Source organism: Corvus moneduloides, chromosome 3 (genome assembly GCF_009650955.1).
Source record: "Corvus moneduloides isolate bCorMon1 chromosome 3, bCorMon1.pri, whole genome shotgun sequence".
Taxonomy (NCBI): Eukaryota; Metazoa; Chordata; class Aves; order Passeriformes; family Corvidae; genus Corvus; species Corvus moneduloides.
Genome location: NC_045478.1, coordinates 95,724,484 through 95,741,671, shown reverse-complemented (window position 1 = coordinate 95,741,671; position 17,188 = coordinate 95,724,484). Strand labels below are relative to the sequence as shown.

The 17,188-nt window shown below is 37.6% G+C and overlaps 1 protein-coding gene across 1 annotated transcript in view; it reads right to left on the bottom strand.

Moving 5' to 3' along the window:
• THADA (THADA armadillo repeat containing) overlaps nt 1-17,188 on the bottom strand; it is a 161,268-nt gene that overhangs the window by 102,586 nt on the left and 41,494 nt on the right. The window contains 2 exon segments of the mRNA XM_032102842.1: nt 1,100-1,231; nt 2,606-2,695. Coding sequence (XP_031958733.1) covers nt 1,100-1,231; nt 2,606-2,695 — 222 coding nt within the window.

Here is a 17,188-nt window from a genome sequence, read left to right as displayed (position 1 = left end):
TGATAACCAAAATGAAACACTATGTGTAAAAAAAACAAGCATTCTCCAGTGCATTGATAAAGGCATCGAAACAGAGCAGATTAATGATGTAACAAATAGTTTTAAACATTTACCCAAAAGAATTTAAGATTCAGATGTGGCAGAAGGCCAAACATTTAATTGTTAAATACAGTGCATTTAAAAACTCCCACTACAGGTTTTTCCCTTTCAGAAAAAACAATAATTAGTATTTATTCTTAAAAATTCAAAACCATCATAAAAGGCAAGACATACATTGTATCTGCTGTGAAAAATAAGCAGATAGAGATGCTATTTTCTAACATAAACAGTAGGATAAAATAAAAATTGGAAAACCTTAGGATAACAACAACTTTGTCTTGTTTCACTACTAGAGGAGCAAGACTAAGCACAGAAGTTTCTCACCCTACTGCACTGAAGCTTTCACACAGATAGCAAGACTTTTCTCAAATACATTTCTCCTCACCCACCACAGCCCTGATTTCTTTATGAGGCTCCCAAACCGGAGGCATAGAGAGTAGCAAAATATCTGCTGAATACCTTCTTGTAACCACCATACAAATGAAAGTTACACTGTATAAATATTTGAAAAGTTGTCTCAGAAACATATTCGATGAAGGACAGATCCATATCTTTAGCTAGCTACCTATATTCATGGACAGATACGGAGAGAGATACATACATACATCTACGAATCTATGTTAGTCATTACACTGATGTGTTACAGTCATTCTGGAGGACTGAAAAAACCCATCAGAAGCTCATATAGCAAATCTGGCATTGCTAAAATCTCTCAAGCTCATCAGTTTTCATCTACCCTCTAAGTGGCAGCAGTGAAGCCATACAGCATTTACAGATGAAGACTTACAAACAAGTCATATAATGGTTTGCATAAGTGGATACTCCTTCTAATTCTCCAAGACAAGTATTAATAATATAGGAAATTCCAACCAATAAATACCAGTTTTTCCTTTAAGAATTAAAACTGAAGAGAAGCTTAAAAAGGCATTTTATTAAAAATATTCCAAAGATTCAAAAAAGAACTCCCATCACATAAAAAACCACCACAAAATTACCTTACCTTATAATAAAGGGGACAAATGGTGCTGTGCTGAGTGCTGAGTGAGAGCCATCCATTGGAGATGGATACAGTCTTCCCAGGATTAAAAGCAAAAGGAACAGGCTTGGATGGATTTTCAACTCTTCAGCTTCACTGAGTAAGAAGGTGTAAGAAGCATTTGGTGAAAAAAGCATCCTCCTTCATGCTAGTCTTGAGCCTCTTCCCCACAAACAGCCTTCTGCATCTCTGGTTCAAGGAGTTATCCTAGGCTGATCATTACATGGGAGTGCAAACTCTGCTGGGATCAAATATGGCATCCAGTTCTTCTGCAGGGGACCCCTCTAATGAAGGCACTCATGGCTGTATTGTCTTTACCTTCCCACATTATTCCAAGCTTCCTTTATTCCCAAACACAGTGAGCTGCCTTCATTTTTAAATAATATTAAAAACCTGCACAGATAATGTTTCTCTATGAACTGGGAAAGAGAGAGCTGAGTTTAAAAAGGTGGTTTAAAAGAAGTATTTTTATCAGTTTGAAAGGAAATGTGTGTTTAGTAAACAACACGTTTTACTAAAGAATAGTTCTTGTGATTGACACCAAGGGTCTACTATTCATATGGTAAAAACAACCAGAAAACCAAGTTAAAATCAATGCTTTTTGATTTATTTAGTAGCTAATAATAAGAGACAAGTCTTAATCCACACTGAAAAAGCATTCAAGGCCAACATTTCAGACAGCAGTTTCCAATCTTTTTCAATTGAAAAACTTCCCAAAATTTGCCAGTGACAACACTGTCACCTTTTATAACATCAGGTAGAGTAGACTGCTGTGCAGAATATACACAACCTCTTTTTTCAGAGCAGAGACTGCAAAACATGCAATGACTGGTGAAACTCCTGTTTCTGAGTATTCACCTTAGGCCCATTAAACAGTCAGCTGAACCTCACCCATAAATCAGCTGCTCAATTTCCACAGTTTATATCATAGCATTTGAAGAAAAAACAAAGCCAGCACTGGTTTACTTTAAAAGTTCATGAACCTGGAAGTAACAGCGTCATCCCATATGGCATCATCTGCAGGGATCAAATTGTAGCTCTCAGCCACCATTTGTGGAGTCTTTAAAACAAGATCAAGGACCTTCCCCAGAGTCAGTGTGTCACAGGCTAGGAAGTGTTCATGTGGAGTTACATGAGGCCTATGACCCCACATCACTTAAACATGCTAGGAAGCATCATTGTTAAATGTGAGACACTTAAACACCCGGGTTCTGTTTCCCTGAAAAATAAAAGTTCCTTAACATCTGATCCCAAGAACACAGCAACTCTTAATTACTCAACAGTAGTTCCATCTGACTTAATGCAATGTGCAGAAGTTAAAAGAAAAAAGCCTTAGCAAAAACATTAGAACTGTTATCATTTCAAAAAGCACTGATGTATACAACGGCACTAGGGTGTGTATTTGACACAACACAGTTTAACCTTTTCACTTCACTTTGTATTTCAAAGTTTTCTCAGACATCATCTTACCTGTTCAAAGAATTGGTTACGACTTCTAACTGCTTGAGAAGGAAAGGATAAAGGCTTGGAAATCGAGAGAAAAACTCCCTTCCTGTCATTCTGCAGAAATGAAGAAGAGTTACAATTAGCATTCTGCAATGATTAGTTGCACTCAAAATATCAGTTTATTTGTTGGATTTCTGAGGCTACAGTGGGGCTGGAGAGGCAGAAGAACCATGCACACATAATGAACTCCTTTCTGGGAAAAAGGACTCTTTGCCCCTCGATCCTACTAAAAAGAAAAGATACAACAGCTTAAATTCTGACACTATTTTAACAATATTCTGGTGGAAAAAGAGAAGACAACATTTGTTTTAGCATGGCTCATGTACTAAATAGCTAATAGAATATACTTAATAGACATGTACTAACAGATGCTCAGTTTGCTGTGACTAAAAAGCACCTCAGAATAAAAACTCACAGAAGATTTGTAAAATGCAGTGGCAGAAGATTCTGAGCTTCCATTAGCCCTCTTTACACAGCACGGCTTCCAGCACATGGCAGTGGTGACACTGCAAGCCACGTTTCTGCTTGTGTAGATGGAGCAACCATGTTCAAAACAGAGACACGTACAAACACCTCATGAACTCATCCCTAGCCAGAACTAATAAGGCAGCACAGTTCAAGCTGCAACAGCAGCAATCCAAGCTAAAAAGAGGCAAGTAGGAATCTTCTGTATTTGTTTTATAACCTTTTGATCAGATAAAGGGTGTATAGGAAACCATTCAGCATCATCTAAGCAAGAATCACTTGAATGTTACCGTGGGGAAGCTCTAATTAGACATATATGGTATGCAGATAAAAAAGACTTCCTTTAAAAATAAATAAACGAAAGGCCATCATTTAGAAAAACAAAGCCAACTGCAGAGTTTGCTTGCCACAAGATCAACCAAGATAAATGTTCCATGTTAGCATGACTCCAATGCAAAGCTTCCAATAAGCAGACAGATCCAGGTTTGGAAAAACACCACCATGAGATGGCAAGACTGAATGTGCGTAAAAATAAGCAGACAAAAAAAAATCACGCACGAGTCAACGAGCACATGGCAAGCATCAGCACAGCTCCTTCCAGCACTCAGCTAACATAACATGCCTTAGCCACAGGCCACAGAATAAACACAGCAAAACCAGATCATTGGGTGGAAACAAATGTTCTAAGAGGGACAGGAAACTTTCTCTAGGCACGTAAGAAAAATTCTGTGAATATATATACAATATAGTGAATTGCTAGAACTAAAAGCAAGGAATCTGCAGTAGCTGTTATAGCTACAAAAAAGATTTCAGCTTAAAAAATTACATGGAAGCACTAAAACTGTGAATTAATATAAATTGAAGCACTTATGAGGAAAGTTTAAAGACATCAATACTGATAATAACTGGTTATTCAGGCAGAAGATACCCATGTAATTTCTTCTAACTGTCCTCAAAGCAACTTCAATTTTTTTGCACATACAGTATGCAGCAAACTGAAGATGCAAAGCCAGAGACAGCACAAAACATAGGATCTATCCCATCCTACTGAATTTTCCTATGTAAAACATTAAGAACTCAGAATTTAAAAAGAAAATATTCTATCCAAAAATGCTGTGGCATCTCCACCTCTTGTGCTACAGAGTGCAACAAGCAAAAACAGAACTGGGGTCAAGTTTCCTATGGAATGGATGGCCATTGCTTAGAGATTTAAGAGACGACTACATACAAGTAGCACCACACAAGTACTTTTAAGAGGTCCATTTTTAAAGTATTAAAAATTCAGCAGCCACATTTGAATCAATATTAAATAATGGAACTGAATATCCTTACAAAGCCTCAAAATTCTTTGCAATTAGCATGGTTTCATAAATCTTTTTGACAGGAAAAGAAAATGAAAACTACTGAAGTGGGTAACTTACATAACCTTCATAACCTCCCACGTGGTTTACTGCTCCAGAGCTTACTAAGGGGAGAAGGCAGCCTAATCAAAACCACTGATAGGCAGTATCTGCAGAAAAGATGTCCACAGGCACTTTCAGAAAAAAGGAGACACAACTGTCTGAGCAGACTGTTAAAGGGCCTCCAGTTCAGAGGGGAAACAAGAAACACGACACAACAACAGAAGTGCTGCAAAATTAAAAAGGGTGCTCAAAATACAGAGTATTGATCCAAATGTGAATCCACAACTTGGAGATGTCAAAACAGGGAGACGTGCAGCTGGGAATAAGCAGGAAGCACAACAGCTAGACAGTATAAAACAGAGGAATTAGTTATTTCATTTTTAATGCTGACCATGCTTTTTGCTCCTGGAAACATGTACACACAATTATTTGTGTACTGTAACTGAGCCTGGAACAACAAAAAAGTATAATGGTTCTGCTTTTCAAAACTGTTCATGACACTAAGCCAAATATTTTATATGAATTTCATCAAAAACCATACTCCTTTGAAAAACCAATACTAGCACTTTGAGACATGTCCCATGCATGCTAGTGATATAAACAGATTCATGCATGTACATATACACACAAATGTGAGTTAGACTTCACAAATAATAAGCTACCCCTATCTTTAAAAGAAGGTAAGTCCCTGACATATCTGTAAAAGAACATTATCAAGGAAATGTGGGCTGAAACAATCCAAAAGACACTGCCAACGGTCTTCATGAAACAAGCTTCTTCTTCTTCTTCTTCTTCAACAGATCTGACAGGGAACAATAGGTTTAAATTAAAAAATACAGATAACTACCTTCCCATTAGTCACTGATATAGTTCAGACACAGATTTTTGGCAACAGAACTACCATAATTAAATTCTTAAACCAAACATTCGGCAGATCATAAGATTTTACATCTACTCCCCCCAAAATGTGTTTTTAAGAGAATTAACTGAGAAGAGCCTTAAGATACTAGTATTTTACCCCATGTCCAGCTGAAACTATTTTATATTGTTTCAGAGATCATCTTTGACAGTATGTTCAACCACAGACTCTGTAATAGTATTTTCTTTTTTCTGTTAGTAACTCAAAGAAGCACAATTTCACAATCCAGAATTTCAAACGGGATTACTGAGACCCGAACAATGAACTGGTGGAAGGTTATTTACTGAGAGAGCAAGTAATGAAACAGAAAAGTTTCATTTCATCAATGGGCTGATGATGCTTACAATAAAATCCCTCTCCCTGATGTAAAACGTCATTCAAGTACATAATTAAAATGATGCCTGATGTAGAAAGGCTGAGAGAGAAACTAATGGAAGCACTCATATCCTACTAAGTTCACTTGTAGAAATGATTTGAAGAACTGCATGCAGAATACTGCAGTACTTAGACAGGAAGACGCAATATTTACGTCTCAGAGAGTTTCCAGTTTAACAACGTTAATGTTTTTTCATGCAAGCAATTCTGCACAAAAGCCAGATGACAGAGTACAGCCCATTCACAAAAGGTTTCATTTTGATGGCTAGACACAGCAGTCATGTTTTAGCATTTAGAAGAAAGACTAGCAAAGAATGTTTATGTAGAGACATACAAGAGTTTCTTTGCCATTTTCATTCAGTTTTCCCCACCTGAAAAGATGCTCCATTAACAAGAAACAGTGATACAGAGGTATCTTCTGTACCATGCCATACAGAATCAAGTGACACCCACCACTCCTAACACCCCACACTCCTAACAGACTCCTCTGTGCGCCCTTGAGTCAAACTCTCCCTCTTAAATAGATTCTGGAACAGGCAAAAGCAGGGGGAAAGAAAAATCTTTCACAGAATATAGAGGTCATATCAATTGGCAAGAAATTACTTTGAGTGCATGTGATCATAGGAAGGACAGAATTTAATAGCTGGCAATAAGCATGTGGGAAACAACTGAATCACAGCTGAGTTACAAAAAACCAACTAGTGATAGGAGTAAAAATTTAAAAAAAAAAAGAGAAGGAAACTCAAAGTAGACTGTAAATCGATAAAACTTCAAGGAAAAGTCTGGTTTAAACATAATACACAGTTTAGAGTGTTGATAATGCTTCTTCAGAAAATATGCAAAAATCAGTTTTACTTTTTTCCAAAATAACCTAACCCAGAAGCCCTTATTACACTCCTGAGTGTCAGCAGTTCTTCCATTCATTTACCACCAGTTCTTTGGCTTTATCACTTTTCATTTTATCACTGGAATGGCTTAAATTAAGCCAAAAAATATGTACTTTAAAGTTTTCACTTCATGCACTTTCCTTGTGGAGGTATCAATAACCATCAAACTTCTAGAACCAATTCATAAATGCTGATGAAAACTGTGACATCTCCAGCAATTGCACATTGTGTTTGTCTCAGTAGCAACTTGATGCAACACAACGCAAGGGTTAACATCTATGTTTACATAACTAATGTCTTTCTAATGAAATCTTCCACCTTTATACATAACAAGTGGGTGCATTATTTAACTGCATTTAAAAAATACTTTTCAGAATAAAACCATGGATGTTGCAGTGTTCTTTTTAAAACTGTGCTGTACACTTAAGAGAACACTCCAGGAGATTAAAATTCTGCTGTGACACTGGGGCATACATATCATTTTACTGTGACATGTGTCAGAGATTACCTGCTTCTGTTCTTTCATTTATTTTTCAGAAGAACAAAGCTCTATAACCTTGTAGGCTGTTTTTAGTCACTGACATGTTAAATAACATTTGCAGCAAATACGTTCATACTTGAGTATAACATAGGTGAGATTTGGAGACAACTTTCTGAGGGCAGCAAAGGTTCCTGGTGTTCTTTTTGAAATATAAACATTGCTAACATCTCATGTCAGCTGACAAATGCATGGTCAGATATTTCACAGGGAAAAATAACACTATATTTAAAAGAAAAATAGAACTGCAATATGAAAAAAAATATAGACAAGACACACTTAGAGACATAAGGACAAGAATACTGTTTTAATGAAACTACAGAAATATATTTGTCTCCTGTAAAATCTACTCGTGTTATACCAATCCTTACATTGGAATCATTAGCCACATCTCAGATGATCCCTTATGTTAAAGAGCAGCAATGCAGAAACAGAACCCAACTTACTCCTGGCACTGCACGGACAACTGCTGCTGAAAGAACTTGAAAACCAGGACAGACTTTGGCAGAACTGTCATTCAAAATGACAGATTTATACAGACAATATACATTTTACATATTTGCTTCTTCTGATGCCACTGAATTATGAAAAAATCCCACAATGCAACTAAAGTAGGCTAACCTGACTAGACTAGGTTTTAGTTGCCTATTTTAACATTCATGTTCTTTCCCCGACCCTTATCACTTATTAAACAGTTAGAAGCTGACTCAAATTATAGGAAGCATATTTCCCTGCTAACAAAGATAGATTTCAAAAGCATAACTCAAAATAAATGGGAAACTTTTTTTTTTTTTCAACTACACAAAAAACACCAAGAAAAAATGTATGTCAGATTGATTTATGCTGAGGTTATAGTAAAGACCAAAGCTAATTCAGACATGCTTTAAGAATTACATTTGTTTTTTGGTCCTTTAATAGGACTACATTATATGACAATCACATCTGCATGCTGTGACAGGATGAGTAACAGCAATAAAGGTACAGAAAACAGAAAATGTCCTAACTACAGAGGAAGCAAAACTCAAAGAATTTACTGTATTTTAATCAAAGGATACTTTTTATCTTGTATTTTAGAACACAGCAAAACAGCATAATATTATACAACTACGAAAGCAAATATGTAACATTTTAAATCACTGAAAACTGGTAGCAAGGAGAACGATTCATAAAACTACAGATTTTGCAGCTGGGATAAATAATCCTGAGCATCAGCACAGACTGAAAACCAACTGGCTCAGAAACCAACAGCCCCAAGAGAAAAAATATATGGGTTACAGTGGATGCCAAGCTCAGTGTGAGCCACGGGCACATCCTCACTGCAAACAGGGCAAACCACATGTGGGACTGCATTCATTAGGACAAATGCAGCAGCAGATCAGTGAGGCAGCACATGGAATCCTCCATCGCATTCCGGGTTGCCAAGATCAGAAGAGATTAGAACACACAAGAGAGGGTCCAGCAAACAGCTGCTGCCCAGAGGGACACGGCCTATAGCACATACCCTGTAAGAAGAAGCTGAAGGAGCCAGGTTTGTTCTGTCTGACAAAGAGGAGTTCCAGGGCAGATCTAACAGCAGCCTACAACCACTTGAAGGAATCAAAGACTAGAAAACTAATAATCTCCTTGCAGTAGCTGCAGAGTAGAGAAAGGACCAGCAGTCACAAATCATAGCTTGGAATTTTAAAGTGGGCAAGGGGAATGAAGCACTGCAACATGTTACTCAGAATAGTTATGAAATGCCCTTGAATCTTTGGAAGTTTTAACTCATCTGAAGAACACTGCTGACCTGATGAAGTCATACTTTCAATGGGAATCAAGGAAACGGGACAAAGATCCCTTTACAGTTTGTACGGTTCCATTTGGCTAGTTCCCACTCTGCCACCCTGGTTTTAACATTGCCTTCTTAAAAGATCAATATTTTTCTCATCTTCCTGCATTTGCTGCCCATCACAAGCCACTGCAAGTACAGTAAACAATAAATCCTGCTCAGAACAAAATTCTTGAGATTTAACAGTTTTTATTAAGTTAGTAACTCAGTCTTTAATTCAGCATGAACTATTATTTTTGCCACATTGTACGCTAGCATTTAAAATACTAGCTTGATGTAGAAATAAAAATAACCACTTAAAATTTTATTTCAGAAGTAGTATATGTTTATGAAAGCTCTTGATTATCAGTCCCTCTGGATGACCACCAGAGAACCAACACTATTATTACTAAGAGACAGAGACAATAGCAACAGGCAAGTTCCCTAAGAAATAGAGATCATATACAAATTTTAATTTGCCTCAGATAATTTTGTTTTAAAGAATATACATAAGAGTTAAATTCATGAAATCACATACTGTCTCAGGACTCATGACAAACTGCTCTCAATAAAACATTTCACATGCATAAGAGAATTTTAGTGCTGCCATAGAAGGCAAAACAGCCATGTAATTTTGTGGGAGGCCACAATGAAGCCCGGAAAAAACAACTGTACAAAACCCTGGTGTAATGCATTGGCTAATAAGCCCAAGAGCAAGGATATGGAAGATTATTGCATACTTGTTTTTCTAGCCATAACATGATACAGGACACCTCTTCCGTGACAAAAAGGCACAACTTTTCTGTAACCCCATCAAATCAGTTACAAAAACCAATTCAGATTTCATTTTTACCCTGCATGAAAAGGAAAACAGTATGAAGGGGAAAGAAGAATCATTATAGATGTGGGGTTTGAACTTTTAATAAAGATATGGTAACTCTGTACCTTCAATAAATCTAACATTTGTTTTGTTAGTAATTAGAAAATACTTAAATCCCAGAACAGTAAGCAAAATAGCTTAAGTTCACTGACATGAAAAAACATTCCTTTATGCTACACAGACCTAAAATAAATACTTAAAAGGAACTAAGAATATGCCACTATATCTTGGTTTCCATTCTCCTTCAGATAGAAGTGCTAGAATAAACATTCTTACTAGTTTACATTGCTGTGTTTTTATGAGGTTAATAACTGAACTGCCAATCAAAACCTGTATAAATACAGTAGTTAAATACCTTCTGCTTTAGAAGCACTTTTATTTACAAGAGAGCTAGCCAAGATTTCCAAAGGACTGCATGGTCTGGTTTGCTTTGATCTCTTAAGCACAAGTTTATTTATACCTCTTGTTTTGCTATTTATTACACTCTCTGTGTGATCAGGTGTGGAAAAGAGCACCTGCATGGAACAAATACATCAGGAAAAGTGTGACTTAAGAGGAGTAATTATGCAACACACAGTTCAATAAAATAACTTGTGAAGAGCACTTCTGCTGCAATACTAGATAGAGAAGCATGCATACAATGGGCTCAGAATAAAACCAGGGGAACACCACTTAAACCCAACATCACAGATACAACCTGGCGCCTACATCAACACACTAATCACCACTCAACTTTGATATACACAGACAAATGTACTTTTATGTACATACATGTACATAAAACTATGTCTAAAACTGAGTTTAAAATAATTATAAATAATTACTTTTAACGAACTTTTTTTAGGACACTGAACTGTGCATATGTGTGTATGTACATACAAATGTATGCACATAAATGTAACTGAAATTGAGATATGCATATATATCTAGGAAGTCTCCAAGAATTTTGTTCAACCACTGCTTATAACACTATTATCTTTAATCTCTTACTACGAATTTAGCATTGTGAATTTCAACTTCAATAATCCACACTTTCTCTCTGGGAATATTGTGAAGAGTAGCAGCTTTTTATTTAGTATAGTGAAGGTAATGAATAAGGGATAGGTACATTATGCATGGATCAAAATAGAATAATTACCTCTATTCATACTAACGAAAACTTTTAACACTACAGCAGAAACTAAATTACCTACTTGTGTGGCTAGTTTACATTAGTTTTTGTTTCATGGAATGCATTTTACTCACTTGGTAGAAACAAACATTAACATTCTGCCCCTAATTTATTTCAAACGAATGAACTGGAGTTACCTTGGGCCAGCATATATATTTTTAGGATGTTTCATTTTGGGTAAACTTTCATTCAGATCACTTTACCAAGTTCATCTTTCCATTTTCTGGTGCTGACTTAAGACAGGATGTTATGAAGATACTCCCTGTTCAGGAGACGAGAGATACACATTTGCACACCAGTGATTTAAGTGTGTTTTAGACCCCAGAAATGTGACTGGGATTTATGTGGGTTATTTCTTTTCTGACTCTGTATAGACAAGATAAAATTTTGAAGTAAAAATGGTTCTGTAGATTTTAGGCATTTTATGAAAAACACACACTGTTCCTAAAACCAGCAGATACCATAAAGACAAAGAGCATCCTCAGCCTCAAGAAGAACAATCCCTATTTTCTGCTACAGGGGATTTTAGAGTTTTAGTTTAGACCTATAAAACAAACAAGAGTAACTGAAGCAGTAACACAGAGGGAAACATTTGTTTAGGAGCTTGTTTTCAATTTCTTTCTGTTTCTGCACAAAACTTTCATAAATTTTACCTTCAACTTACAAGTTAATAGCACCTTATCATCATTATTCTTGTTATAAAGGCATTTAGGGAGCCTGTTCAAAATAATGTTTAAACAAGCATATTGTTATTGAACTATTAATCAGCAAAAGCCATAATGGTTATCTGAGTCATCCTGAACTTTTGCATGTTTTCTTGAGACAGTTCTAAGATTAATTCTTCTAAATCTGTCAAAGTCAATAAAAAAGAGAGCCAGCGTATTAAAAACAAAAAAGTTCAACAAAATAAATGTGGCCTATTTTTGGCACACAGAAGGGGAATAGATTTTTTTTCTTAACAAAAACAACCCCCTCACAAGGCAATGTACTGCAACAAATCCTTGATAACTACTTTGAAACCATTCACCGGAACAACTGAAGTGGCATGGAGGGAACAGTCTGCAAAAGGTGACACAGAAGGAGCCAGAGGAAAAGCACCAGAGGCACTGAAATGGCTCGGTCACCTCATGAAACCTCACTGTCACTGACAGAGTATTTCAACAGAAGAGCTGCAACAGGCCAAAGCTGCCAGAGAAAATCCACTAGGGAATCACGCACAAGATCCAAGATAAAGCAATCCCAACGCTTCCACAGCATGCAGTCCAAGAGGCACAGGGCTCAGTGAGGCCGGTTTCGTGAATCAAGCTGTACATGCATATCCCTGCTGGAGCAGGCACAAGAGGCTCAGCATTCCTGGAACCATGGCCGTGGTGGTTCCCATCCTCTCACAGGGAGCTGCACCTCAGCCGGCACATGGGAATTCTGCCACTGGTGCATCCCCAAGTCAGCACTGAGTGTTTACGGGCCGGAGTAACTGTGAGCATCCCCTCCAGGAAACTCACCTAAGGGCTACCCCATTTTATGACACTGATGTGCCACTAACAGCCTGACTACATCAGCACCACTAATGTTTATTTCGGCTTATCCCAAAATAGGACTGGCCACTCCTCTGTGGGCAACACAGACCCATCCTGCAAGTGGTGATCTGCTGAAAATGTCTAATAAGCTTGCTGTTAACACTGACAAAACATGACTGATGTCAGACAGACTTTTCAGCTGCTAAGTTGGAAATACTGGAAGTGTTAGCCTGCCAGGAGTGGAATATTTAACAGGAATCACGTACTTCCGATGTAGTCTGTGTATTTTAAGCTACATCTCAATAGTAGCTTAGAGAAAAGGAAGATAATATCAGACTCATTTAATTTAGGGATAATGTTATGAAAAGAGAGGTTTGCATTAGAACATTCACTTTCTAGTGTTTTCCTCTAACTTTTCACAGTGTTAAAAGTGATTATGGTCTTAAAAACCTTAATGTTAAAGAAAAAGCATACAATTTAGGAGAAAAAATAAACCAATATAAGTGTTTTTAGAAGTAATTTGATTTTACTCAGTGACCTTCAAGTGTGCAAGCAACCACTTAACTGAGAAGTGCTGAACACTCAACTTGCAATAAAAACAAGGAAAGCAGAGAGCAGTCATGCATGTTGACTGCCTCACAGCCAGCAGAGCATCTTCATAACCTGTTAACATCTACATAGTTGTCATCTTATTGTAATTAAAAAGATAAGTTCCCCTTTTCCAGAGTTTGAAGTCAACATCTACTGACAGCTATAAATGAAAATAAAGACAAGGTATTATGTAGATAGCAATAAAAGTTCTCTTTCTTTTCAAATAGCTCTAAACCAACACTGAAAACATGGCAGCACTCATACTCAAATTCCAAGCAGCATGAAAATCTATGTTGACAGCTAAGTATTGTTCTGCATATACATTATCCCATCACTACACTATAAATACATAGGAGCTTCCCTCCTCCCAAAATGCAAATACATACATATATACATACATATATACACCAGTTATGAAATGTAAAAATCATGAGGCTGCACTATACCATTTCGGCCTTGCTTAAAACCCTGTTTTTTAATCAAGGAGTTGAAGATTTCCCTTCTTGAAAACTCCTCCATCAAGGTGAGACGCAGAGGGAATTCTCCCCAGTTCCCACTCTTTCTTTGAAGCTCAGATTCTACCTGAGGCCATTGGTCACTCTTTCTCAGGACTCTACAACACTTTTATTCCAAATCAAAAAATTTCAGATAAACCAGGACGATCCTTTATTACCCTAAAGACTGAAGCTTGTTCTAAGTCAAATGGCAAATTGCCTCAAAGGCAATTCCTGATCATGCTTATCCTTTGGGGTAGGGGGGGTGATAAAAGAAAAAAAAAAAAAGCCTGAAATACCAGGAATTTTATAAGAAGAGTCTCATCAAATGTCTGATGACAAGTATCTTGTTCATCAACAAGCAGTAACAGCTTTAATTAGCATTGTACTACAGACCAAAAAGGTATCCGACATATATACATATGTGTGTGTGTAGCACTGGATGTCTACAGACTACTGCACTCCACTACAGTAAATATTGCACATATGCAGTGTATATACAGACACACATATATGTGTCTGTGTAAGAATTTAGATTGAAGTACCACTATTTTTACTGTAACTCCTCTGAACAGAAGATAATTCCTCTATGACGAGAAATTTAATTACATTTCAAAATTAATTTCAGTTGACTGTACACATAAGTTACTCTCATTTTCATTTTGATTTTCAGGTCTGCATTAGCTATCATAATATATATACCTTCACCTCAAGACATCCTAATTTTTCATGTGACATTGGAACCTACAATCAAGTACAGCAAAACTCTACTTTAGATGATTTGCAAACTCTAGCTAAGACGAAAAAGAAATGACCATGAAAGAAACAGAACTATGAAGCACACACTACAACCCGGGCTTCTTGAAAAGTGCATGGAATGAAAAAATCTACATTGCAAACTGACTGCACAAGAAAAAAAGAAGTAGCTATTTAACCAAAAAAGGAGAGAAAAAACTCATTGGCCTACAGAACTCATTGCTGTCCAAAGTCCTATTCAATCAATTTGCATTAAACCAAGCCCAGTGCTCAGGTCTTCAACAGGATCCTCAGGGTGGTGCCTCCAGGAGAGCTGTAGAGGAACTTTTTATAAGGGCATGTAGGGATAGGCCGAGAGAGAATGTCTTTCAATTGACAGAGAGCAGGATTAGATCAGATATTAGGAAGAAATTCTTTACTGTGAAGCACTGGAACAGGCTGCCCAGAGAATTTATGGATGCCCTGTCCCTGGAAGTGTTCAAGGCCAGGTTGGATGGGGCTTTGAGCCATCTGGTCTAATGCAAGGTGTCCCTTTCCATGGCAGGGGCACTGGAACGAGATGTTCTTTCAGATCCCTTCCAACTGACGTCATTCTACGACGCCAGAGCAGCCAGTGGGATGATGTGCCTGGAAGCTGGGACCCTCTCCTGAGTCCCTGCCTGGGTGGAGGGCAGATCCCAGAGCACAGTTCAAGTGCTGAACAGCAGTGGGACTGGGGAACAGCTCGCAGCTGATCCCACCTTAGCCAGGCAAGTCAGGATGCAGACACAGCAAGTATGAAGTGACTGACTGCACCAACATAAACACCTGTGCTGTGAAGGGCTGGAAGAAGGGGGGGCATTTCCTCTAAAGTACACCATGATGTATCTACACAGAACACACTTTCTGTAACCAAGTATCAATGGGCACAGTGCAAAGACTTCTTTCCCACCTTCCTCTGGACTCTGAATTTATGTGGCTAGAATTCCATTCCAAGTCTTGTAGAATTTAAATTATCATAGCATTTAAGAAAATTGTATTCCCAAATCAAGTATATAAAACCTAAACTAAACCTTCTATAAGTAAGTGTTAACTGGGCCATTTTTCAAATGTAAATTCTCTGAAATTCAGAACATCATTTAGCCAAATACACACACATAGATCTATATACAGACACTTACACACACACTTGTGGCAGCATTAGAAGTTTTGATACAGTCTTTCTCAGAAAGACAAAAGCCAGAGAAGAGTTCTAACTTTATTTTCACTAGAAGAGAAAGCACAACATGCGTAGTTGCATGGACCATGTAAACAGTCTTCACACAACTCCTCTCTCTTCTGCTTGCAAGACTCACAGTTGTTACTCTTCACATATTAATTTTCCAACTCATCTTTTTTTTTGTCCATGCTAAAATTAAAAAGATGAACCATTACTTCATGTTCCAAAGCTTCCTTCTTAAAGACTACACAAACTCTCCAGCACCCCAATTCTTTCAGAGTCATAGGAACTCTTCTTGAGAAACCAGTCAGAAAGTCCATCCATTTTTAGAGATGCCCAGAATAGCCCAGCAATAACCTAACGCCGTGCTGACACAAAAGTGACTGATTTAACCTCCTAATCTAAAATCAGGTAAACTGGAAACCTAAGCAGCGTCCTAATGGGAGACTTGGTCTGTGGACAGACTGTCCCTTAATGCAAACAAGAACATCCTCAAGGCAACAGAACAAGCAGCTCAAACCCAGGTGACTTTCACAAAAAGCTCCTAGAGATCCAAGTTGCTAAAATGCCAGTGCTTTGGAAGTTGCCAGATTTAGAACTGGGAAAAAAATTACTTTGTTTTAATATATGAATTCTGTTCCAGCAAAACACTCCTTGAGTTTAAAGCTCCCAAAGAGAAGCACCGAAGCGCAGCTACACCCGAGGATGTGGGAGCTGCGCAGCAACGGTGACACCTCGTGGTGCCAAACCACACAAACCTCTCTTCCCAAACACAACCCACCTTGTACCCCCACCTGTGGGGTTCTCCTGCAGAGACAGGAGCTACAAATCAAATCTCTGCCTGTTTTCACACCTCCTGTATCTCACTGACCTTTCTTAAGAAGTGTCTTCCCAATCCCCGTGTCACGGTTTTGACAAGCACACATGGAAAACAGTAGAAGTGACTACATGCAATGTTTAATGCAAATCTGATGAACAGATGAAGAAAAGAAAGCCAGCCCAGCTCTAACATCTTTTGGTCAAAATGAATGCAGAGAAATTAACACTATCATTAATAAATTTAATTCAGCTACATAAAAGATGCCTTTCCTTCGTTCTGGCATCTCCCATCTCCAACAGATGCTCAAATCCATTACTTTCTGAAGCTTCACAAACAGAAGTCTCAGATTCCACAGATTATCACACTGCATGCATTTGAGAAGTCAGTTTGCCTCCCCACTGGAGAAGTTAGTGCCAAGTCTTTCCCAAGGATACAAGTTTAAAAGAGCAGGGTGTCTATCTCTTTCAGTAAGTTCTCAATATAAAAATTAAAGAAAAAAAAGGACAACTTTAAATGCTGTTCTAAAACCAAAGTAGGAAGGCAAGAAATGAAAAATACTTTTTATTACTCTGCTTGGGCTTCAGGAGGGATACAGGAGTTAATTTAGAAGTGACTTGGGTTTATGACAAAACAGGAATAATTCCATGCATTAGAGCACCTAACATTGCAAATTGTTGTGGGGAGTTATTTTCTAAGGGAAATGTCCCTCCAGTTTCCCACCTGTAT